The sequence below is a fragment of the Bubalus bubalis genome, chromosome 9 (genome assembly GCF_019923935.1).
Source record: "Bubalus bubalis isolate 160015118507 breed Murrah chromosome 9, NDDB_SH_1, whole genome shotgun sequence".
NCBI classification, from domain to species: Eukaryota; Metazoa; Chordata; class Mammalia; order Artiodactyla; family Bovidae; genus Bubalus; species Bubalus bubalis.
This window is the reverse complement of record NC_059165.1, coordinates 16,027,456-16,054,240: the sequence shown is the minus strand read 5'-3', so window position 1 is coordinate 16,054,240 and position 26,785 is coordinate 16,027,456. Positions and strand designations below refer to the sequence as shown.

The following is a 26,785-nucleotide window of genomic DNA, read 5'->3' as shown; positions in this document are numbered from 1 at the left end:
TGTCCATGGGGTTGCAAAAGAGTCAGACACAACTTCACACCTAAACAGCAGTAAGATGCTATGCACCAGGCAAATGTGTAATACTATTAGGGAAGGCATTCAACCACCTTAAGACCTTATACTCTGATACATAATAAAGGAAAACCCAATTCACAGAATTCTTACATTTGACAGCTAAAAACAATGTCCTGATCTTTATAACCAGGTAGTATATGAACAGTAAGTGTATACTAATATGTACTTTACACTAATTTTTCGCAGCACTTGAACCTCCAGGACACAATGTGACTATAAAAAAGATTCCTCCCGTATTTTTATATGGTGAATTTTTTTAGAAAAAAATACTTATTTAAAAACTTAAAAATTGTAATCTATAATAAATGATTGGGGTAGTATTTTCAATCTCCATTTAACTTTACTGCCCTCTAGTGCCATCTCCTCTGCCACTTCTGTGTTTCTTTATCCTTCCATAGATGTTATCTTAACTTTAGTGTTACCTCTCCAGCAAAACTTCTCTTGATTGTCTCCAAAATTTACCACTGCTTCCATGACATCTACTTATTTGTTCCTAAAACTTAAAAGATCACTAGAAAAGTCAACAGTGATGTCTGTCCGATTGACTTCCCTGGAAATACTCTCTGCAAGACAGAGATGCCTGCAGACGGTTTATGAGGGTCAGGGGAGTGCCCAGGGAGATACACGTGTAAGGAAGCAAGGGGGCAGGACTGAGCAGAGGGAGAAGGTGACCCACGATGTGGCTTAAATGGAGGCTGCCACAAACTGCAGGGACTCCTGGAGCTGGAACTGCAGAGATGTCCTGGATCAGGCCTTTAAATCCCCTCATCACGCAGTCACTGGTTCCAAGCAGCCCTCTGAAGGGGGAAGTTCCCTGTGGGTAGAGGGCAATGCCGGGTGAGGGACACAGTCAAGAGGCCATCACAGTCTACTGCCTTCGCTGCCCAGGGATGGACATCTCACTAAACGAAGCTATTAGGGAGGACCAAGGTTTCCACCACAAATCTGTCCTCATTAAGTCCTGTCTGCTCTCACCAGTTGATCTTGGGAGGATTTAGCTCTTAAAAATGGACTCCACAATCTTTATTTATTTTTTTTTAATTTTTTTAAATTTTATTTTATTTTTAAACTTTACATAATTGTGGAGTCCACAATCTTTAGACACAATTTTTCAATCAAGGAGACTTCTGAGAGCACACAGTTCATTTCAGATGTGAAAGAAAGAAAGGAATTGAAGTTGCTCAGTCGTGTCCAACTCTTTGCGACCCCGTGGACAGTAGCCCACCAAGCTCCTCTGTCCATGGGATTCTCCAGGCAAGAATACTGGAGTGGGTTGCCATTTCCTTCCCCAGGGGATCTTCCCGTCCCAGGGACAGAACCCGGGTCTCCTGCATTGCAGGCAGACGTTTTGACCTCTGAGCCACAGGGATTTATTATTTCAGATGTGAAAGGGCTGAGGAATTTAGGCACTCCTACATGCCTAGGGAGGCACTCTGTAAGATACCTTTAAATGGTACCAAAAGCATCACTAGTTTTAAACATCACACTAACTTTTAGGAAGTGAAAGGAAATTACACAAAAATTTCAATATAAATAATATAAAAAGACCAAAAACAAAATAAAGATGCCTAAATCAGTTCCTAGGACAAAAATCTAAGAATGGTCTATGTGCTTAGAAAGATTAGAAATCACTTTAGAATATCTGTTTGAGAAACTGATTATTTCAGTGTAACCTTGAAAAAAGAAATCCCCATAAACCTGCTAACATGGTTGTGTGATAAACCATGTTTTTATTCTTCTTAGGAGAATTATAAAGTAGCTTAATAGAAAAACTGATGATTTTACTAACAAAAGTCCATCAGTTTTCCTAGGAAGGGTTCATTTGTTTGTTACAGGTTTTATATAATTGTTCTGAATTGGAAAACTTAAAACATGTTGACTAAATCCTTTCTTTCAGAACAGAGTTTTAGATTTATGAAATTTTTTATTCGAAAAAGTCCAATTCAGTACCATACCGATTAAAGTGAAGTCGCTCAGTCGTGTCCGACTCTTTGCAACCCCATGGACAGTAGCCTGCCATGCTCCTCTGTCCAGGGGATTTTCCAGGCAAGAATACTGGAGTGGGTTGCCATTTCCTTCTCCAGCGTATCTTCCTGACCCAGGGATCGAACCTGGGTCTCCTGCACTGCAGGCAGACTCTTTACCATCTGAACCACCAGGTAAGCCCACCATACAGATATTAGGAAATTAAGAGAGATATGTTGAATTTTTTAGAAGCTGACAGCTAATAAGCTATTTCAGATATTATTTTTATAAAATGAATGAGCAAGCCAATCAATAAATGTCAGAAAATTTAAAAATAAAGTTCACTTATGTCATACCATGTAATCTATCCCTGATTATTCTCCTGGTACTCTAAAAATTAAAGGTTTTTCTTCACTTAATATAAAAACGATGTTAATTATTCAATTTGATTTCACATTTGTGGAATATCTACTATGTGTAAGGCAAATATTGATGTTAAGCAAAGGAAGAGACCCAAAGTGACCTTATCTGAGACATTCTACTTAAGATATGGTGAAGGGAAATTTACAAGTACAAAAAGGCTGACCATTTTGAAAATACTATCAGTAAAGTGCAAGCAACCTCTGGCTTCCTAAACTGGTGAGGTTCCAAAAGTTCATTAGAAAGCAGTTTACCACCTTTATCTGCCTGGGAAAGCAATGTCATAAATGGAGGCTGGTTGCCAAACGGGTCCTCCTAACACAGCAATAGAATATCCACCCCAAGTTCTAGGCACAAGAAGTTATGATGGACGGAGAACGCTGTAGTTTCCCAGGCCCTTGTAACAGCAGTAATGGCAGGGGGTGGGGGAGTATGAGAGATAATGAGTATATATGGAGCATCCATGATGCCAGGAACTGACACTGGTTCACTGGACCCTCTAAACAGCACCAGTGGGTAGCTTTACTATTCCCCTAGTTTTACAGAAGAAAAATGTGGGGTTTGAAGAGCTGAGTATCTTCCACCGCTCAGTGGAAGTCCTGGTCCTCTCTCTGCCTTGGCAAAGTCAACCAGTGTGGTCTCTGGGCCAGGGGCAGGCAGCTCACCTAAACCATTCTTTTTTATACCAGTTTCTTCCTCTTCCTTTGTACTCAAACCACAGATCCCCTAAAAGCAAAGGTTTTTTTTTTTCCACTAGTGTGATAGCAGGGACAATAGGAGAAACTAAGGCAGCACTGGCTGAATACCACTAATGCATGTTTTTATAAATGAAACTGCTTCATAGAGAGGTGTGGATCAGGAACTGTTTACATTCTAGGTTCTGATAAATGGAGGAGAGGATATTATCTTAACTTCTTCAGTGTATTCATCACCCAAGTATCAGTATGTATCTATGTAATGCATGTGTTATAGGTCCTTTTCCAAAATTCTACAACTCAATGAATAAGACACCCTTTAGGTTAATTCGGGTGCTATCGTTTATAGCATGGTTGACTTTAAAACTAGTCATCTTGTTACTACAGTTTTACATAGTACAACTCATTCAAGAAAGCTGACATAAAAAAAAAAAAGAACCTACTTACTATACACTTTCATTCTGTACTCTATGCTCCTTTTATCTTAAAAATACAGGAAAAAAAAGTCTCCCCCTGCAGAAATGGAGGGGACCCTGTGTACCAAACCAGGAACTGGATCCAGCCGCTCACAGATTTTCTGGATGGCTGATCACCTATCTTCCCAACTACTGATTATTGACTGCATCCATGTGGACACAGGAAGTTTTTGCCTGAGCATACCAACCTGATTGCCTTTAAGGACCCACCTCCCTCCCCCTCCCAGTCCACATTATTTAGGCTGGATGTCCTCAAGTCCTGGGCTCCAAGGATACACACATGAGCTTGCTAAGCCCCCTCACCCGCTGGCCACAGTAGGCAGAGTGAGGATCCAAATCATTCCCGTGAGACTCACCCCCAAGAACTGTGAAGAGGACGGATCCAAGAGCTGCTGGGGCTACCAAGTAGAGAGGACATACCTGAGGAAGAAGCTGCCCAGGGTCAAGCACTTCTGAGGGAAGAGAAGAAAGAAGGACAGAAGGGCAGAGACAGAGCTCTGATGGCATTGCTTCTGAGGCTCTGGATCTAGGCTGCCCTGGGGTTCTCCCAGGTATGAGAGCAAAGACACTCTCCTTTGAAGCCATATCCAGGAGGAGGTGAGCTCCGTCACAAGGCAGGAGTCCCTGATGCCTGTGCTTCATCTGCCCCACTAGACACCTCCATTCCTACCCAGCCCTCCTCAAACTACAGTGAGGGGAACCACAGTGCCCGAGCCTGGCCTGCCCGGCAGGACCCACGGAGCCAGCAGCAGCCACGTCTCCTGGCTCCCGGTCCACCAGCCACCAGTTCTCCAAGTCTTCACATTCCACCCCCTGTCCCACCCGCCTTCCTTCCCAAAGGCCGCTTGCCCCAAGTGGACAGTCTTCCAGACAAGGAGCTCTGAGCCCAACCTGTGGGTGGCTGGTTGACTTTAAAAGGAGCAAAAAGAGAAAGAAAGAAAGTGAAGTCATTCAGTCATATCCAACTCTTTGTGACCCCATGGACTGTAGCCTGCCAGGCTCCCCTGTCCATGGGATTTTCCAGGCCAGGATACTAGAGTGGGTTGCTGTTTCCTTCTCCAGGGGACCTTCCTGACCCAGGGATTGAACCCAGGTCTCTCACACTGCAGGCAGACTCTTTACCATCTGAGCCACCAGGGAAGCCCTTAAAGGGAGTAACTGTGCTTCAGTTTGTCAAGGTCTAGAGTGCACAGCAGATCCACATCCCTTGGAATCATCCAATTCACAGGTTCAAGAATCACCCTCCCACTTGAACAAAGCTCTTTCTTCAAAATGACTCTACATAGCACTCTCTACCTTTTTTTTTTTTTAGCACATGAGACAGCCATGGAATCACTGAGAGAAAAAAAAGCAGAGAGAGCTGACAGGACAAGTCTACTGATGCTTCAGTTCAGTTCAGTTGCTCAGTCGTGTCTGACTCTTTGAGACCCCATGGACTGCAGCACGCCAGGCCTCCATGTCCATCACCAACTCCCAGAGTTTATTCAAACTTCTGTCCATGGAATCGGTGATGCCACTGACGCTACCGCTGGTGCAAATCACAAATCCCAACAGCTGCTGCTGCTAAGTCGCTTCAGTCGTGTCCAACCCTGTGTGACCCATAGACGGCAGCCCACCAGGCTCCCCCGTCCCTGGGATTCTCCAGGCAAGAACACTGGAGTGGGTTGCCATTTCCTTCTCCAATGCAGGAAAGTGAAAAGTGAAAGGGAAGTTGCTCAGTCGCGTCTGACTCTTTACAACCCCATGGACTGCAGCCCACCAGGCTCCTCTGTCCATGGGATTTTCCAGGCAAGAGTACTGGAGTGGGGTGCCATCGCCTTCTCCACAACAGCTGCTACAAGGAGGTAATTAAGCCTCTGTATTTATCTCCTGAGTAAAGGAATTCCCATGGTTTTATTTCCTTAAACAGTGATAATGCTAGCTGGTAGTGACATTTATCTTTTATATACATTTACTCTCTCCTCAACTAAGAGGGAAAGTCTCTGGAGGGTGGGGGCCTGGGTCCCCAGAATCTAGAACAGAGCCCTGTGATGTAGCAAATAATCAGCAACCACCGTCCACTGAAGAGGAGAATCAGAGGAAGCTTCTATTTTATATCACACTCTCTGGTAATAGAATCTTACTTCTCAGTGGTTCAGTCCCAAAGGAGAGTCTCCATGCAAGGGAGACTTCCAGAAAACAGCACCCAATATTAACCCCGGTCATGACCCAATTAGGGCTCTAACTGTATACCAGCCTCTTCAGGAAATGCTGCAGGGCATGACTGACTTATTTCTGGGCACGTCTGCACTTCTCCCCTAGGAGAGCTTTTTCCTTTTAAAAATCAACCTATGTCCCCTGCAAGGTTCTGAAATAAATAAATAAACAAGGTCATGGCTGAAAATTCAGAGACGTGAGTTTTTACTTTTTGTAGTGCTATTCGGCCATCTTATTCCCTGAGCCTTATCACTGAGTCTTCCCTTTATCCCAAGGGTAATAACTGAGGGCTCTGGAGACCATGGACTGGAAATTATGGACCTCCTTGCTCGAAGGTGAAGCACGTATACCACTGTGTTTCTCTACGAAGAGAAGGCCACAACTTGCAGTAGCTTTTTGGAAAGGTTTTATGATCCCCAAACACAATGAGAATTAATGTTAAATTCCTTTGTTGTTTAATAGTGCTTACTTGGTTATGACTCCAGTAAAATGCTACATAAAGAACAACAACAACAAAAAAAGAAGCCATATTACATTTTTCCATTATGACAGGTAACGAATATGCAAGGTCTTGATACTCCTGAGTTGGGTATGGCTTATATAATTGAAAGTTTTCACTGGATGCCATTTCTTATGCCAGACGGCAGTAATGCTTGGGTGCTTGGGGAAGCCCATGTTGCCTGGGGGTGGGTCATGACAGTGGTTGGCTGGCGACATCAAAGAACAGACTGGCAGGCCTGCCTTGGGTGGGGCTTAGTCCAATTTCTGAGCACTCACACTTGTGGACATGCTAGATCCATACCCTAAGTTTTCAGAGTGGCAGGCTGGCTGCCTTATGCTGCCGTGTCAGCTTTGATTCAACTTTGAAAGACCACAGTCTTGCTAAGGAATTTTTAGATTTCCTTTCTTTTCCTACGCTAACATTCTCTATATAATAAGTGGTGAGTTTTTACATACTTTAAACCTTCCTTCCTGCTTAGGCATGACTGCAAATCTGTTTCACAAATGTGGATATTGGCTATATGTGACAATATTGATCTTAAAAAGTATATAGGAAACCAAAACTTAAATCTCCTTCACCGTGTTCGATAAGCAATCTTCCTAATCGCCCCATGATTATGTTAACCAATACAGACTTTGAAATGAACACCTCCTCACAGAACTCCTTTCCAAAGCCCATGCTTTCCCCACTCGGACATCAGGGGAGAAATTGGAAGCTCATAAAACGATGTTCTCCATAAATTAGAGCTGGAACACCTGGGTCACCAGGTTTCCTCTCATTTTCATCCCTGTGTCGGCTCTGACATGTGCCATCAAAACAGAATCTCTCCCCTGAGTACTGACAGGAGCAGGTCAGACTGCATTTCCTACTTCTGTTTACCTTTCAGTAGCGCTCAAGTAAAATAAGGAAAAGCGAAATATTGTCTTTTGCCAGAGGGGAAAATATTTTCATCCACTTGCGGTTTCCATTTATTATAGACATTTAAAAAATACCATTATCTAATAGTAGAGAAAGGTAGTCCCAACGCGCTTCTCTGCTGCTGCTGCTAAGTCGCTTCAGTCGTGTCTGACTCTTAGTGACCCCATGGACTGCAGCCTACCAGGCTCCTCTGTCCATGGGATTTTCCAGGCAAGAGTACTGGAGTGGGGTGCCATTGCTTTCAACGCACTTCTCTGCTGCTACTGCTAAGTCGCTTCAGTCGTGTCCGACTCTGTGCGACCCCATAGATGGCAGCCCACCAGGCTCTCCCGTGCCTGGGAGTCTCCAGGCAAGAACACTGGAGTGGCTTGCCATTTCCTTCTCCATTGCGTGAAAGTGAAAAGTGAAAGTGAAGTCGCTCAGTCGTGTCCGACTCCTAGCAACCCCATGGACTGCAGCCCACCAGGCTCCTCCAACCAAGGGATTTTCTAGGCAAGAGTACTGGGGTGGCTTGCCATTGCCTTCTCCGAACGCACTTCTCTACCACATTACAAAACAACTCTGAGAGCCACGTGGTCTCACACACAGCAGCAAAGCAAAGACCCTCGTCAAGAACTTTCCCGAAGGTGGTTCTTCTCTTCATAGCCAAGCATCCAGGCTCTTAATATTGCTTCAGAACTTAAAGTCCACAATCTCCACATGGGCAAAAGACCATGTATAACCTGGCCCCTGCCAACCACTCCAGACCCATCCTCCCTTGCTTTCCCTCTTACTAACCAAATTCTAACTGCCCACACAATCTTCCTCTAAGCTCCTTCTGCTGTAGTTTCCTCCGCCCATAACTATCCACCACCTCCCTTATTTCCTCTCCTCAGGAACCTGGCCAACTTCTGTTCCTTCTTTGCATTTCATACTACTCTGTGTCACTTCTTCAGGAAAGTCTTCCTGCCTCTCTACTTCCTGCATGATTAGGTTGGGACCTCTTGCAATTCATTCTTGTAGTTCAATGTATCTCTCTACTCCTCTGAATGTGTTAACTGCAATTGATAATTATGTGTGTATTTTTTTAACTTAATGAAAGTTTCTCCTACTAGATCATAAGGTCTATAAGAATTGATCTTTCATCAAGGTTTTAAAAGATACTATGTCTACCACAGTGTAACAATTTCATAAATATGTGAGGAAGGGAGAGAGAAAAAGAGGAGGGATGAGTTACCAAATTCAGAGGTACTGGATTGGAAGGAGACCTTCCAGCAACACTTTTATATTGGGGGCTGGTTCATTACCTAGAACATTCTAACCAAATCTTTCCCCTATTCCAAGACACCTGGAAAGAACTGCATGACAAGCAGATGGAGCAGCTCTTCAGGGTTGAGGAAAACCAGGGAACACAGCAATTAGAGATCTGGAGCCAGTCACTTAGGGACAAAATCCCAGCTCTGCCACTCACCAGCTGCGCGACCTCAAGCAACTCCCCACTCTTTCTGGGCCTCCATTGATCCATCTATAAAACATGAGACTAAGAATCTGTGTTCCTTCCTGTCAAGAAGATTATGAAGTAACGTCTGTGAAACAGTAACAGGCACAAGACTAAGATTGTACTGCTGTTATTGTCATTAATCAAGAAACATTCAAAGTTTTATCAATCCCACTGGATGTACCATAAGGCAAGAACCATCTTGCCTTTTCCTTATTTAAGGCATACATCCCACTAGGTAGATTCACAAAGGACTAGATGCTCTGAGAACAATTTGTTTTCCTGTCCAGAGATCCTAACACCTAGACTAATTGCAGGACGCACAGCTTTATTTTCACAGGAGTTTAACAACATGATTGAAGTCAAGAGACACGTACAGAACACGTAAGATCTGAAATATATTCATTTATGAGCTCTTGGAATTGAGCCTGCAAATAAACTAACCCACGCCTACTCCTTGTATCTTTTTAGATTCTTTTCTCTGACTAATAACTGGCACATCCCTCCAGCTGTCCCTCCAAAGCAATACTGAGACTTGGACTCACTGACAGGACTGTTGCTGAAGGAATGGCAGACTCAACCACGAACCACTGGTCTGGGCATGTCTTGTACCTGGCACTGGAGCTCTGATGTGGCCTGACCACTGGTAGAGCAGTGGGTACCCTGGAAACTACAACCCTGGCAGAAATCAGCTGCCTGTTAACCAGCTCTGCCATTTAATAAGTGTGGACAGAATCAGGATGCAGACAAATTACTTAAACATCCTCTAAGAATTTCCCATACATAAAACACAACTATACCGTACGCCTACTTCACAAACGATTCAGTGATAAAGAATCTGCCCGCCAACACAGGAGACACGAGAGACTCAGTTTCGATTCGAGATGGGAAGATCCCCTGGAGAAGGAAATGGCAACCCACTCCAGTATTCTTGCCTGGAACAGAGGAGCCTGGCAGGCTCCAGTCCATGGGGTCGCAAAGAGTTGGACACGACTAAGCAGCTGAGAGTGAGCACACGCATAGCATATACCTTTATATAGGTCTATAAATAAATGCATAGATAACAATATATTCTGTCAAAATTGCTGTGAGATTTAAAGTGAAATAATGCACAGAGTCTGTAACGTTTAGTTGACACTATGTAAAGAATGTCCAGCAGGTAGATCCACTTTGTCTCCTGCTACTACCATGCTGTTCATGAAATAATAGCAGTAATGATAGAAATGAAATGAAGCTGTAGAATATGGAAAATACATAATTATAAGGGTCTTGTAAATTATGTTCCTTGAGATAATATCAATAACAGAAGTAACAATGATTTAGAGTGGGGACCCTGCTTAGGAAGAATTTTTTTAAGTAGGACCAACATTTAAAAGTTGCTAGAAATACCTTTCTCTAGCAATCAAAGAGGTCTTAGAGGGCTTCCCACCAGTAAGAAGGAAGTGATAGATCAGGATTATGCCTGACACTAACATAATCTGTCACACTAAATTTGTCTTCTTCATTTGTTATGAGAAATTAGAAAAATGGGTAGGAAATGGCAGAGGCAAAGAAGAGCTGTGATGTCAGTACTGAGATGAGGAGAAAGATGAGGCTTTAACACTTCATTCCCAACTTCCACCTGGAGCTGTTTTCCTAAACTAGACTTCTCAGGCATATGTGCATGCTACATCACTTCAGTCATTTCCGTCTCTTTGCGACCCCATGGACTGTGGCCCACCAGGCTCCTCCGTCCATGGGCTTTTCCAGGCACAGATACTGGAGTGGGTTGCCATGCCCTCCTCCAGGGGATCTTCCAGACCCAAGGATCAAACCTGCCTCTCTTACATCTCCTGGATTCCCAGGTAGGTTCTTTACCACTAGCGCCACACAAACAGCCTTCCTTTGCAGGGCTTAAGGGCCAGGTGACCTGAATCCAAATTATACTGATGTATGATGGTGGACAAGTCACTTAATCTCTCGTGGTGCAGTTTATTCATCCAAAAAACGCAAATGATAATAAACTTACTTTGGTAAGTATTGTAGTAAACAAATAAGTTAATACATAAAGAGCACTTAGAACAGTGCCCAAACATAACAAATGCTCTGTGTGTTGTTATTAATACTAGTTATAAAGCGTCAAACAAACCCAAAGAAAAAGAGATCAGATCCGTGGTTACCAGAGAGTGCAGGGAGGAGGGGGATATGGATGAAGGCAGTCAAAAGGTACAAACTTCCAGTTTAAGATAAATAAGTACTAAGGATAGAATAGACAACATGGTAAATACAATTAACACTGCAGCACAGTATACCTGAAAGTTGGGATAACATTAAACCCTAGGAGTTCTCTTCATAAGAAGTTTTTAAAATCTTTTCTAAAATTAACTATTTTAATTGGAGGTTAATGACTTTACAATATTGTAGTTGTTTTTGCCATACACTGACATGAGTCAGCCATGGGTGTGCATGTGTCCCCCATCCCAAAACCCCCCTCCCCCCTCCATCCCCAGCCCATCCCTCAGGGTTGTCCCAGCCACCGGCTTTGAGTGCCCTGTTTCATGCCTGTTTCAGGCACTTAGACTGGTGATCTATTTCACATATGGTGATATTCATGTTTCAATGCTATTCTCTCAAATCATCCCCCCCTCACCCTCTCCCACAGAGTCCAAAACTCTGTTCTCTATATCTGTGTCTCTTTTGCTGTCTCACATATAGGGTCATCGTTACCATCTTTCTAAATTCCATATATATGTGTTAATATACTGTACTGGTGTTTTTCTTTCTAATTTACTTCACTTTGTATAATGAGATGATGGATGTTCATTAAACTTACGATGATTACTTCATGACATACCTAAATCATTATGCTGTACAACTTAAACTTATACAGTGCTATATGTCAATTATACCTCAATTAAACTGGAAGAAAAATAAAACGATAAAACAAAATAAAATAATAAAATAGGGGTAAGAGGACCCAGGAACTGGTTGGCCTCAGGTCAAAGGTGAGATGGTACAATTTAGCCAAGAGAGCCCAGCTCAGGGTGGCCATAGGAGGACCACCATCAGCATGCTCAGCCTCACAAAACCCAACTTCAGAAGGCGGAATGTGCATTGTGATTTAACAAAAATTTAATTCAAAGGCGGGGGGTAAAGGTCAAGCCCTATCACAATAGATACTACCACAAAAAAGGTCACAGACGCTTATTCAAAACAAGTTCACACAAATCTAGTGCAAAGTTCTAGCATCAAATACAAACACAATTTCTGTAGTTGCTTGAAACTCAAGTTAGACTTCGACTCCTAGAAAGAAGAAAAAACTAGATTTTAAAATATGGACCAGGCACTTACAAAATACAGCACTCAAAATGCCATCCAGATATAACTAAGAGGATTATGTTATAAAAAGAGCCGTTGAGAATCATTAGCAACATTAACAAAAAATAAAATATCCTTTAAGCAGTCAACACAAACAAAAGCTCTGCTGTCCCAGATCCATTTGTTCCTAATTTAATTATTCTCCAACTCTCTTTTTCAGGTGATTTCAAAAAATGAGCTTTCTGTGATTATGAGAATACATCTTTATGACCCTAAAGGTTATCATTCTTCTCTAATTAAAAGATGAACTGTATCAATAAAGTAGCTCACCACGTTGCTGCCCCCCCCCTTTTTTTTTAATCTGTGAGGATCACTTTGTGAGAATAAAGCCAAGCCAAGCTTGAAAATACTAATGATAAATCTTAGGTATTTGTGAGATCTAGGTTTCAAAAGATTACGGAAATAATTCAGTGACCTCTCTTCCATGGTGGCTGTAAATAAGATGGATATTTACAGAAGAAAGATTTTTCTATTGAAGAAAAGGCATTCCTTATACAATTAAATTCAACAGAAGATTACTCATCCCCTTTGTAGAACACCAGGCATGTGTCTGACTCTTAGTGACCCCAAGGACTGTAGCCTGCCAGGCTCCTCTGTCCATGGGATTTTCCAGGCAGGAATACTGAAGTATGTTGCCATTCCTTTCTCTAGGGAATCTTCCCAACCCAGGGATCAAACCAGAGTCTCCTGCTTGGCAGGTGGATTCTTTACCAATGAACCACCTGAGAAGCCCAGGAAACCACAACTGTCTGCTAGATGTCTTTTTTTTTTCCTTTGGTTGAGCTGGTTATTGTACACCTACTCATACTAAATGAACTTAGACCATTTATAAAGACTATGTTATCACTGAACCTTAGTATCATCAGATTAACTTCAGTGGAAGAATTTTAGAGTTCCTCTGCTTATCTTTGACTCCAGGGGGAAATACAATGTATGTGAAAGAATAGATATGTGTATAAACCATAATAGGTGAAGGCATATGTATGAATGTGTGTGTGTGTATACAACATATGTTGAAGTAACACAAAATACCAAAAAACTATAGGAACCAATCATTTAAACTTCACTGTGAAAAAAAAAATTATTAAAAAAAAATGCTCGAGTTTATTTTCTCTGCTCAGTTCCCAGAAGGACAAGTGAAATAGCTGAAAGGCAAATTGCAGGAGGGCAGTGAACGAAGAGCCAAGACCCAAATAATATACCACCTGGTTATTTCTGTAACAGAGACACACAAATGCAAGATATACAAAGACCCATGCACGGCAAAGTCCATACAGATCTTCCTCGTATTCTAGCATCTACCCAAGGAGAAAACTGCTGGAGCTGGAGGAAATGAAAATGTCAGGTAGAAAGGAATAGATTAAGAAAATTTTACAAACCCCAATCTTCCTTGAAAAGAGGCAGAGGGAGTGGGGCATCTCGGAAACTGACGATGTGGTTCTCCCTCCCATCTTTGCCTATTCCCCTCATTCTCACTTAGCTGACTCCCTATGAGCAGGGCAGGAAGTCAAAAAAGCAGCAGGCTGAGGAGATCTAACCAGTCCATCCTAAAGCAAATCAGTCCTGAATATTCATGGGAAGGACTGATGCTGAAACTCCAAAACTTTGGCCACCTGATGTGAAGAGCTGACTTACTGGAAAAGACCCTGATGCTAGGAAAGATTGAGGGCAGGAGGAGAAGGGGACGACAGAGGATGAGATGGTTGGATGGCATCACCGACTCAATGGGCAGGAGTCTGAGTAAACTCTGGGAGTTGGTGATGGACAGGGAGGCCTGGCGTGCTGCAGCCCATGGGGTCGCAAAGAGTCTGACACGACTGAGCGACTGACCTGAACTGAACTGAGGCTAATGTAAACGCAGGCTACCTAGGGGCCAAAGGGAGCGGAGAGGTGCTGGGGGGATGGCCAAAGTGCTGAAGCCAGTGTTGGTTTGCTTGAAACCACTGAGTTGAAACAGCACATACGTGAGGCCAGTGAGAACCAGGAGCGGTCCCAGCCTCAGAAGGACCCCATCGCTGCCCCTCACCTCCAGCGTCCTTTTGAAAGTTGAGGGAGGCATAGAAAGGAGAGGGAGCCACAGTTCATGACTGCACTCAGAGACAGCGGGGCACACAGATCTAGAGTGTTCCCACCTCCAGGGAGCTTTGGCAACAGCTTTGTAATGACACAGAACTCGTCTCCAAAATCTATTTCAATTGCAAAAGAGATTTTGGAAAACACTCAGACTTCTAGTTTGGTGTGGAAAATATCATTCAAAAACAACTATAGAAATGTTGAAATTTTCTTTTATCAAAGGCTATTTTACATTTCAATAAAAGAACAGGAGTCAAATATGGCTTAAAGGTCCAGATAGAATATCGTTTCTATTCTGAGAGAAGATCAAGTTGCAATTTTCAGAAACTGACCATATATTCACGCATGGGTCAATTTTGTGTCTGACAGAGAATGCACATCACAACATTTGAGGCATGACGCCTTAAGACAGAAAAATGCCAACAAAGCCCTTCAATTCCAAACCCTTGCATTATATATGTCCCCAAATATTTAATCACTTTTACATCCGGCACCACAAAAATCTGTGTAACAAAAATATGTAGGGGGTTTTTGTTTTATCTGTTTTTTTTTTAAAAACACAAACATATGCCTTGTCTTTTCTTTTGTTTCATTAACACTCACTGCTTTCAGTACCTAATACTGCAGAGAAAATAACTATTTTACTCAAGAAGAATCCAAAATAACTATCAAGAATATGAGGTTTTACATTAAAAAGAATGAAATAATGCCATTTGCAGCAACATGGATGGACCTAGAGTTTAAAACAGTACGTGAAGTTAAGCCAGAAAGACAAATGACGTATCACTTATATGTGGAATCTAAAATATGACACAAATAAACTTATCTACGAAACAGAAAAAGACTCACAGACATAGAGAACAGGCTTGCAGTTGCCAAGGAAGAGGGGGGGATGGATTGAAAGTCTGATGTTAGCAGAAGCAATCTGGTATATATAGAATGGATAAACAGCAAGGTCCTACTGTATACCATAGGAAATAATATTCAATATCCTGTGATAAATCATAATGGAAAATATGAAAAAGAACATACACATAACTGAATCAGTTTTACACTAGAAATTAACACATTATAAATCAGTTCAGTTCAGTTGTTCAGTCATGTCCAACTCTTTGTGACCCCATGGACTACAGCACGCTAGGCCTCCCTGTCCATTTTTTAAACTACAATTAAAAAAAATTTTTTTAAGACCGAGTTATTACAGTAAATAAGTGACAACTGGGCACCCAAGGGCCCAGCACCCTCAACCATGTTGCATACATGCAAATTCAGAATCCAACCTTCCCTCTCCCTCCCAAAGGAAAATACCTTTTAGTAAAAGCATTTCGAACCAGAAACAGGAAAAATCAAAAACATAAGGAAGGAATGTGCTGTGATTTAGTCCTTTCACTCTACCTTTTCCCGAAGGTCCAGACGCATCACTGGTCTTAAAAATCTGTCCATGTCCTCCTCCCCAGGATCAGTCACCCGCCAACTTCAGGCTCTAACAGACTGTCCTGGCCTCTGACTTCATCCTTCCAAGACTCAAGTCTCCCTGTTCAAATGCCTCTGGGGCCCTAGATACACTCGCTCCTCAACCCTCAGAGTTCCCACACCTTCATTTGCACCTTCATTTCCCAATATCCCCTCCTGCAAACACCCTAGGATTCAGTCCCACTACTGACGCCCCATTTCCTGAATTCACAGGGCACATATTCTCCTGGGAGCACCCTCAAATTACTGCCACCCAGCCTGCTCCTTACTTGCATCCACACCCGCGCCATCTCTTCTGCAGACGCTACCATTTCCCTGCTCTCTGGGCCCACCCCAACCACCCGTGTCTTTAAGGACTACATCCATCAGTTAACCCATTTTCTCCTTTAATTTCAACCTCCCCTTCTCTATCTCCATTGGAAGCAAAGCCAATAGCCTGCCCACGATCCCCTCCCAGCACAGTCCTTGTGCTCTCAGCACCACTTTCTTTTACTCCTGGGAAAGGCCAAACTTCTTGACCTGCCTCCCTGTCCCCCCTCCTCTTTCCACGCACCCCTCCACCTGTTGCATTCCATCTTCCATCCCACCACTCCTGATGCTGCTATTCTGTGAAATGTTATCGATACCCACTGTATCCAGGTAACATTCTCCTGGCACTAGGAAGGGAGAGGCAAAGTCAAACATGAGCTCTCTGAGTCAGAAGTTCAAGCTGATAGCTAAATTCAGCCCAGAGATATACTTTATTTGATCTGTGTTGCAGTTAAAAAAAAATGAACTATTTGCCAAAAATGCAAGATTCTGGAGACGACACACAAAAATCCGGATTATTTTGGCTTCTGTTAAAGAACCGAGAAACTCTGGCTGCACTGCTTCTTTCACTGAATGATAATCATCAGCTGGAGGGAGAAGTAGCTGCCCCTGGAATGGAGCCCTTGGCGCCTTCCTTCACTCACTGCCTGCCCCAGCAAACCTCCTGTGCTCATTTACTTTTATGTCCCCTGTGGGTAATGGAGTTTGAACACATGCTCTAGATCACTGCTGTCCGATAAAATAAAAATGTGTCACACACACACAACTGAAAATTTTCCAGCAGCCACACTTTTTAAATGAAAAGAAATGGGTAAAATTAACTTTAATAATATATTTTATTTAATCCAATATATCCACGTTACTATTTTCAACACGCAAGTGATATAAGAAATTAGTAGTAAGGTATTTTACCTCCTTTTCTTTGAGCTGATGCTTCAAAAATCTGGTGTGCGCGTTACACTTTCCACACATTTCAACATGAACTAGCCACTTCTCCAGTGCTCAGTAGCCGAGTGTCTCTGCCATATGGGACGGCGCAGCCCCAGCTGCTTAGTTTCTGTGGTTGGTATTGTTTAGTTGCTAAGTTGTGTCTGACTCTTTTGCGGACCCATGGACCGTAGCCCACGAGGCTCCTCCGTCCATAGGATTTCCCAGGCAAGAATACTGGACTCAGTTGCCATTTCCTTCTCCAGGGGATCTTCCCAAACCAGGGACTGAACCCACGTCTCCTGCGTTGCAGGCGGATTCTTTACCACCGAGCCCCTGGGAAAGCCCCAGATGCTTAGTGGTTAGTTATAAAAATCACCTTGCAATCAGAAATAGAGAAAATGTTAAGGAGAAAGAGAAAACAAGCAGGGCTAAGGAAAAGAGGGGATGATGTCGAGGAGCAGGCAGGGTGAGAGTTAGAAAACAGAAGAATAAGCAGGGACACAGCGACAATGAGTGAACAGCCCTGGTTCAGTCCTCCAAGGGAAGAAACACCCTTGATAGGCAATGCTGATGTTCTGAAGGAGGCTTTGGTGTTCTAAAAATATGCTGAACATTAGACAGGTGGTCACTATGAAAAGCAACTGGCAGACCATCTGAACCCCAGTTCACACACTTGGCACCTCAAGAGGCAGCAGAATGAGTCAGGCTAATGAGGGCAGGATTCTTGATCAAGATGGGATTTTTTAATCTATAGTAAATGGAGCTGAGGAGAAGTGCAATGAAGCAGGCAGCAAAGCGATCTTAAGCTAACATCCAAGGGGAGGTCAAGACTCAGAGATCGTGAGGCAGGACATGTCAACAAGCGCCAGTGATCCAGACGTGGGGGTGTAATTTTAGAGGCCAGACAAGGAGACTGGGGTGCAAAACAGATAGCTGGGGTCAGAGACCAGCAACAAGAAACGCACCCCCGAGCCAGACACCTCAGAAGCAGACATCACTCCCCGATCCCCCATGTGAGCACACTACGGTGGTCATATGCTCCCTTGTGCCCTCAGATATGAACCAGAATTAAAGCCCAGGCTGAGAAGAGCCAATCCAGCAGCTCAGAGAAGAGGGAAGTGTCAAATACGTTTGCCAGGCATAAAAGGACTTGGAAACAAGAAGGCAAGAAGAACATCTTTCTACAACCATAAAGTGATTTTGAAACTTCTCCAAGAGAACTTATCTCTGAATAGCTCCAGCCCATCCATTCATCCCTTCATTCATTCAGCAATGGTTTAAAACGGTAATAAATGGTAATGGTATAAATAACAGTATAAAACGGTAATCCATTTTACAATGTTGATTCCATAGGTCCACTGTCCTGCTGCTGCTGCTGCTGCTAAGTCGCTTCAGTCGTGTCCAACTCTGTGCGACCCCATAGACAGAAGCCCACCAGGCTCCCCCGTCTATGGGATTCTCAAGGCAAGAACATTGGAGTGGGTTGCCATTTCCTTCTCCAATGTGTGAAAGTGAAAAGTGAAAGTGAAGTCGCTCAGTCATGTCCAACTCTGAGTGACCCAATGGACTGCAGCCTACCAGGCTCCTCCGTCCATGGGATTTTCCAGGCAAGAGTACTGGAGTGGGTTGCCGTTGCCTTCTCTGTCCACTGTCCTAAGGCTTGCCAAATTCTATTCTAGCAGTGCAAAATAAGGTGTGATTGCTAATACAGAAGGGGCCTCTCTAAATAAAATCCGTAGAATTAGGAGGCTTGCCTTGATCCTAAAATGTCCAGAGTCCCATCTATCATGTGCCATAATTTTCCAGATTGGCTAGGGCCAAAAAGAATGGGAAATAAGGCTGATGTAAAACATCTCAAAAGAGATTTCATAGGAAAATTGTTCTCTCAAGAACATAATATGTGAGACTTTTAAATCTCATTATATTGAAAATGAAGTTTTCATGCTGCTTGCATTCAGGCTAATATTGAATATGAATATTTGGAGACACTGGGGAAATGGTGGCCTGCTATTTTGCTGAAAAAAAAATTCTAATAAACTGGTATACATTGGAGCAAGAAATATATTTGCATACAGTTTTGAATTGTTAAGGTTTAGTAATTACTTTTCACACCTGATTTATAAAAAACAATGTAAAGTAGAAGAAAAAGTTGATAATGACAAAGACATCAAGATAGCACATAAACCTCACCATGCAGGCAAAAATATAATAGTTTCAATGATAGCAATAAAATCCACAAATAAAGACAGTAAAGTTTATTTGACAAGTGAAAAAAAAATGACTTGAGGAACTTTATAGGAAGATAAGCTTATCATAAATAGGTATGCTTTGCACTGTATTTTCATGGAAACAAGAAAGATTATCTAAAGCAAGTTAAAACAGTATCTATTTCATTCACAAAAACAACCCCCTCCACCAAAAAAGCCAGTATTCAAACAATGGCCCTCAGATATCAAGAAAAGGTTTTATTTAGGATGTTTGGTTTATTGAGGCAGGGAAATATATGGTTTTTAGTAAGTTTTCCAGGAAAATTAATAAGTCAAAGCAAAAAATTTCACATTTCAAAAAATTAATTTCTGCTACTCTAAAATAGATGTCTGCTACAAAGCTGTAAATAACTATGATTTAACTTAAAAATCCATTACCCTAACTTCTGAATCTGCAGATTTTGTCAACGCTTCCAATGTTATCTACACATACTCTTTACTCGTCATCAGTCTAGAGTTGGCAAACATTTTGATAATCGATATAAGTGAAACAATCATACTACATGTTTCCTTGTGCCAAATATATATTATTAACCTTTACTTTTGTGAAATCATCCCCTATTTCCAAATGATGGAGCAACAGAAAACAAGAGGGAATGTCTGTCCTATTTTCTTTACAAACCTGTTACTCCTACTTTATCCCTCAAAGTATTTATTCACTTTTTCATGGTAGTGTCCACATATTTGCCAAAAGTTATATAAGATGTTTTTCATTACTATTTAAAGAAGCTGTGATGTCACGAGTACTGTCTGGGTTAATTTTAGGCTACTTTTGCCACCACTGCAAGGAAAATAATTTACATCAAAAGACCAGCAAAGCCCCTGTTGATTTTTTTCAGCACCCATTTACTTGCAAAGGTGGCAGCGGCAAAACTTTAATAAACCATCCAAAAATTATAAACAGCACTCAACTGCTAGTCTTTATTGAGACAGGTTTCAAGCCCATCTCAATTAACATATACCTGATAACACTTGCATTTATAAATACAAGATCCGTGTGTGTGTGTGTGTGTGTGTGTGTGTGTGTGTGTATGTGTTAGTCACTCAGACATGTCAGACTCTTTGCAACCCTCATGCACCATAGCCTGTCAGGCTCCTCTGTCCATAGGATTCTCCAAGCAAGAATACTGGAGTGGATAGGATTCCTTTCTCCAGGGGATCTTCCCAACCCAGGGATCAAACCCTGGTCTCCTGCATTGTAGGCAGATTCTTCACCTTCTGAGGCATCAGGGAAGCCCACAAGATCCATAGCTCTACACAAATTCACCAGATACACCTGATATTGAAGGTTACAGGAAACAATTCCGCTCTAGAGCAAAACTATCATTCCATCTAGCCCTTTCTCTGGAATAACCTGATGATGCCAATATTTTTCAAGAATGCAATCACACATCGAACTGTACATCCTGCTCCAAAATGTCCTGAGATCTCACCCTCACGCTTTCACTTTGAAAAAGCTTTGGAAAAGTTTCTAACACTCCTTCTAGGAGCTTATTTTTTAGGTTATTAGGGGCATTTTAGTAGTTTTAATTATTTACATTACTTTTTAAAATGTGTGGCTTTCCCAAGTCTGCTGCTGCTAAAGTCACTTCAGTCGTGTCTGACTCTGTGTGACCCCATAGATGGCAACCCACCAGGCTCCCCCATCCCTGGGATTCTCCAGGCAAGAACACTGGAGAGGGCTGCCATTTCCTTCTAAGTTATGCTATTTTAAGTAAGATTAAAGACACCTGAAAAATAAATAGCAAAAATTACACAAATCACATTTTTTAAACTTTTTGATACAGACTTTCTTTAAAAGATCAGATAATTAATAAAGCCAGATTTACTTCATGTCTAGACTTAATCTTAGAAAGTACCTTCCACTTTTTATTGGAGCTTTCCTACATAATTTAGAAACTTTATCACAAGGAATGGATATTCTTCCTACTGTGTTTTGAAACATTCCATCCTGAAACATTTCATACCCTGAATATTTTACTCTCTTTTCAAAATAGTTTTTACTCCTCTATGAAAGCAATTTTAACAAAATGAATTTGAAAAAAATAAAGGATTAGCATTCATAAACACTGCAAACTTTTGTTAAAACACTTTAAAAATGCAACATATTCATGCCTCACTCTTTAACGGACTTTCTGATTCCAGCAAAGTATAATTTTAGTAACTCATCAAGACAGAATACATAAAATTGGCACATTTTTGATATGCACACAAATTGAGAAAGCATCTTTCCCAACTGTGTTGCAGAAAATGAAATGCATCTGGTATGACAATATGGCCCAGCACGTGAACTAGAATCAGTGGGAAGAAAGGGGTTTCTTTTTTCTTTTTTTTTCAAAGCAGAACCTTTTAAATAATGCACATGCCCCAACAGCAAGGCATTATTAAGTCTGCTAAACTGTTTCAAAGGTATATTTGACTAAAAAAAACACACACACAATAGCAAGTAGACTGGCAGGGGCAAGGGAGGTAGACTGGTTTGTTCAGTTGTAATGATTATACAGCAGAGACTTCCAAATCTCTTTCCCAAGCAGTCCAAAATGATTTTTTTGCTTTTGCACCGTATCTCCACCCAGTCTCAGTGTATGCGCACATATGTTGTTGGGGCCTCGTGCTGGGCTGGGGGGTGGAGAGGTGGGAAGAGTGTTGGAGAACATGGCTAATGCCAGGAGCAAGCAGAGAACAAGAGAAAATTTGAGTAACCTGCTTTCTTTTGCAATGAATTTTCTTTTTTTGAGAGAAAGGGCTTTTTCTCTAGGCAATCTGAAGATGGATTTAAGGCTATTAGCATCTTGTCTTTTATGTGTTCCCATCTGTGCTTATGAACTGTGAATAAAACTGAAATCTGCATGTGTGACAAGCTCCCTCCCCATGCCCAAGTGTCTTCAGTGAGGAGGTGCAGGGAGAGAAAGGAAATATCCCTGAGTCGGGCTGGAAGCCCAGGAGGGTGCTGCAGTTACACCTACTCCTGGACACCTTAAGGAGTCCTTGTCCAGCCCCAGGTTCCAGCTCCATTACTTCCTTCTCTCTAGAGGGGTGAGCCAGGTTCCTAGAGTTGGGCAAAGAGGCATTTAGGAGACTGAGGAATCCTCTCTGTGCATTAGTGAAAGAATGCTGCTAAAAACTGGATGTGGGACTCGTAACAGAAAACTGTCCACTTTTCAGGGCACAAGGTTTCATAAGCAGCAGATGCAGCGAATCAACAATTAAGCCTCAGGGCCTATTTTCCTGTCTACACTCCACCTGTCACCTACTCTCTGAAAGATGGTTTGCCTTTGTATTCCTCCTATGACTTCACTGACATTCTGGTTCTTTATAATGAAAAGCTTCTTTAGAACTATAAACGGTATGATCAATAATGTCATTTGTAAATGTGATATAAAAGATACGCAACGATGCATTACTGAGAACAAAGAACAAATTAATTCAGCTAATCAATCACAGAACAGATTCTAGGAAACTGGAATGTATTAATAGGCTAACTTACAAGTATTCATCAATAGGACTGAAGTTATCTCAGAGACATACAAAGTTCTAAAAGTGGTCAAGCGTAGTTGTCATGATGGAAAAACATTTTAGAGAATGACAAAACTTCTTTCTGTCATATGTTAACAATGTGACCTTGGAAAGATTCTTTAATTTCTTTGAGCATTGATTGCCTAACATATAAAATAGCAAGAACTTCTATCATGTAGGGCAGTTGTGAGGATTATATCATGCAAGTGTCCAGAATATTATGAAGACACAGGTAATAATGTTTGCTTCAAATTCTCTCAAATAGGTTTTTTGGTCTTTCGTATAGAATGTTCATATTTAAATAGCAGTATTTTTCAAATAAAGGTTGATAGCATCTGAAAACGTTTTGATAAAAATGAATATAGAGATTAATTCTGAATTCCTTTCTATTGCTATGAAAATATCTTGGTTCACTGAACTGCAAAATTATTTAGTAAGTTAACACTTGCAGAAATATGGTGTCTTTTAAAATGTTTTGATCATAAAAGTTAATAAAAACAAATGTAAACAAGTATACCAGCTCTAAAATTCTTATACATTACGATTATGTACATACTCAAAAATAAATAATTTTAAAATATATAGTATTCATCAACACTGAATTTAAAGCATCTTTGTAAAACCACCTCATTTTGGAGCCAGAATTAGGAGTTCTATTCAATTCTCTTTCAAGACAAAAAGGAAGGGTAGGTTCATTTAGGCTTTTTGTCAATACAATCTCTGCCTCCTCCTCTGAGAATAACTGGAACCTTGTCCTAAACCATCAGGTATTTTCTAGAGCGTCAGTAACAACAGATTATTGAAGCAATTGTGTTTATGAAACAAAGCATACTAGTGCTCTGGTTTACTTCCTGATTACACTAATACATAAGCCAATAAACTGTAAAAACTTTCAACTGAAAGTCCATCTATTCCCATATCTTACCCTTCAACGCATGGCCTTATGTTTTTTGTGATGCAACTTCTAATCTAATTCAAGTTTTACTGTATATATCCCTAACCTAACTCATCAGAGTCAAGATAATGAGAATCAATATAAGATGTATTGGAATAAAAAAGTTCTTTAGGTCCCTGGCAGAATGCAACTTTCAAAATACTTGCTAGCATGACCACGATTTGATAAACATTTACAAAAGTACACCGCCTCTACGAAACCCTACAAAACCGAGGGAGTAAAAGCCGCAGCTCAGTGGAACGTTTTACAGATTTTTACTTGACTATTGCCTGACCCAAGAGTCAACATGGTGTACAAAGCAGCGTAAATTGAACGCAACTACTTTAGATGACTATAAAACAGAAAAAGCCATAGGAACATCCGTGTGACTAACTCGGAAGAGACACGCTGTCCACTTGTTAGACAGCGATCCACTCGCAGCAGGAAGTTTTGAGAAGGGAGGGCGGGAAGATGAAGACTTTTGCGCTTAAAGAGTTTCCCCAAGACATGACCTCACGTTTGCCTCTTCGCATTTCTAATTTTCCCTGCAAGTGTATTGGGCGTGCTTGCTTTTCCTTGGACAAGATGAGACTTAGCTAGACAGTCCTTTTAGGGGCTCTCCAAAAAAGTACGCATTGTATGTCTAACCTTTTTCCTATCTTATTGTGCTGTGTTTAGTCGCTCAGTCGTGTCCAACTCCTTGCGACCCCATGGACTGTGGCCCGCCAGGCTCCTCTGTCCATGCGATTTCCCAGGCAACAATGCTGGAGTGGGTTGCCATTTCCTTCCCCAGGGTCCTCTCCTATTGGGCTACCATTAATACGTCCACTTTCATAGGCAGCTGAGAAAGCGACCCAAACAAGCTTCTAGCAGTAGGTGTTCTTTCTGTCCAAAGTCAAGTCAGAGGGCAAGTGAGAACTTTTCCCTCGCACTGTTTGATCCGCAGCACCCCTACCCGGCCCCTCCGGGCCACTCCCGGGGTCCCGATCCCCCACCGCTGGAGGCGTGGCCCCGCGCGCCCCGGCTCGGGCCGCGCCCACCTGTCACTCACCCCGCTGCTGCCGCGCTCCGGGCCCTTCTCCGGGGTCCGCGGCTCCGCCGGGCTCGGGGCTGGCTCAGCGCGAGGCGGCAGCGGCGGCGGCGGCTCCAGCAGCTGCTCCAAGCAGGCGGTGCCCGGAAGCGAGGAACTCTTCTGATGGCACAAGTGCGCCGCGGTGCCCCGACGCCGCGCGCCCTCATCCCGGGCGCGGTCCCCTCTCGGGGGTGGCTGGGGCGAGGAGGACAGCGAGGATGAGGCAGAGGACGAAGAGGGAGCCGAGTCTGGGGAGCGTCCGCCGGGAGGCGTTGCGCCGGCGGTGGCGGCGGCGGCAGCGGCCCCCGGCCCCTTCCCCACGGGAAGCAGATGCCCGCGGATCCGGCGGCGCAGCGTGGACCCCGGCTCGGCCCGGCCGGTGCCTCCGGGCTCCAGAGGCTCCGGCGACGAGCAGCACAGATTGGGCTGCGAGGAGGAGAAGACGCGGTCCAGCACTTGCTTCCGTTTCTTGAAGCCGCTCCACCGGCTGCCCGCGCCACCCAAGCCGGCCGGGGCATCCCGCCGGCCCCCGGGGGGCGGCGGGGAGGGCGACGGGGTGTCCGCAGTGCGGCGCTCAGGGCCCCCCGCGCGCGCGCCCCCGCCGCCCTTGCTCTTGCCCACCCCCAGCTGCAGGTTCTTCCAGAGCCGGGCCTGAAACGAGGACGCCGCCGCCGCCGCCGGCTCGGGCGAGCCCGCCGCGGCCGCCCGGGGCTCCATCCTCCACCCCGCGCTCCTCCTCTCCCCTCCTCCTCCTCCTTCTTCTCCGCCCTCTCGGGCTGCGCCTCCTCCCGGAGCCCCGCGGCGGCGGCGGCGGCGGACGCAGCAGCACCAGCCGGGAGTGACCGGCGACTTCGGGCCAGCGCGGGGGCAAGACGCCCTAGCCACCGAGGTTCTCCAGCCGCGGGACTCCGGCGGCGGCGCCGCCGCCTCCTCGCGCACCGACGGGGATGGGCTGTTGCTGCGGCCAGATCGCGGCCGCCGCAAAGTTTGTGGTTCCGAACGCCGGGGCTCCAGGCCACTGGAGTCCCCCCTCCGCCCGCCCCCAGGCCGCGCCCTGGCCCCCTCTCCTCGCTGGCTCCGGACTCGGGGAGCAAAGCGCGCTCGGCCGTGCGCTCCCAGCCGCCGCGCCAGGGGATCCCGAAGCCGACGCCCTCTGGGCAGCACCTGTCAGCGGCGGGGGCGGCTGCCTCGGAACGGGGCGCGCGGGCGACTCACGCGACAGGGAGTCCTCGGCACGCCCGGACCGTCCTCCAGCTCCCGGGTGGGAGGGCGAGCGAGGCGAGAGCCGGTTGGAGTTGGTTAGGGACCCGAGCCAGCTTGCTCCCCGGGAGCCGGCCACGGTTAGGTACCCACGCAGCTAGCTCTGGGCCGGCAGCGAGACGCGCCCTCCGACCATCTCGGTCCGTTCAATGAAGAGAGCCAGGGTGGAAATCATGCGCCTTCCCTGGGTCCTGTGGAGCAGCCAGTGTCCACACCGAGAGGTGAACCCGCCCGAGTCCTGAGGCTGAACGCCGCTGCCTCCGCCCCGCTGCGCGCCCTGGGTCCAGGACCAGAGTTTGATTTCTTCTGCCTTGACTTCATCCCCATCCTCCCCTCCCCGCTCTTTGCTTGTGCCCTTAGTTTCTCCTGCAATCAGGGTCTAGAGGTTTCCGGGAGTCTGACAATAAAGCAAGTCCTGAAGTTGCAGGGAGTTTACCCGTGTCCCAAGACTTGGAGGATGCGCACTGCTTCTCATCCCATTCCAAACGCAGAGTATCTTGTTCTTTTCACGCAAGTGCGTTTTCCTTTCGTTACTTACAAAGCAAATGAGAAAGGCTCCTGCAGCCTTGGTTTCTCCCCAAATCTACTGCTCCGAGGGTCTTCTGAATCTCCTGAGAGAGTAGTAGGATCCCTTCCGCACGGCAAAATGTAGGAAACTCACAAGAGCCCTGGCACCATAATGCCTAATTCCAATCTCCGCTAGCTAGCAGTATGCCCTGGATGTGTCACCCAGCGCTTTAAGGTTTTTCTTTTTCTATTTGCTTACCTTTATAACAAATATTTATTGAGCACCTACTATATGTCAAGCAATATGATAGGCTCTGAGGATGCAGCTGTGAACAAGGCCAACAGGGCTCCACCCTCATGCAG

General features: G+C 44.1%; 1 protein-coding gene across 12 annotated transcripts in view; it reads right to left on the bottom strand.

Moving 5' to 3' along the window:
- MCTP1 (multiple C2 and transmembrane domain containing 1) overlaps positions 1-25,401 on the bottom strand; it is a 563,412-nt gene extending 538,011 nt beyond the window's left edge. For 3 of the 12 annotated variants that reach the window (XM_025294002.3, XM_025294004.3, XM_025294007.3), the window contains exon 1: positions 24,635-25,395. In XM_025294002.3, coding sequence (XP_025149787.3) covers positions 24,635-25,372 — 738 coding nt within the window. In that variant the 5' untranslated portion in view covers positions 25,373-25,395. Of the gene's footprint in view, positions 1-24,634 lie in introns of all 12 variants that reach the window. The other 9 variants (XM_044948555.2, XM_025294006.3, XM_025294003.3 and 6 more) reach the window with 6 other exon arrangements.
- Between the last annotated feature and the right edge of the window lie 1,384 nt (positions 25,402-26,785).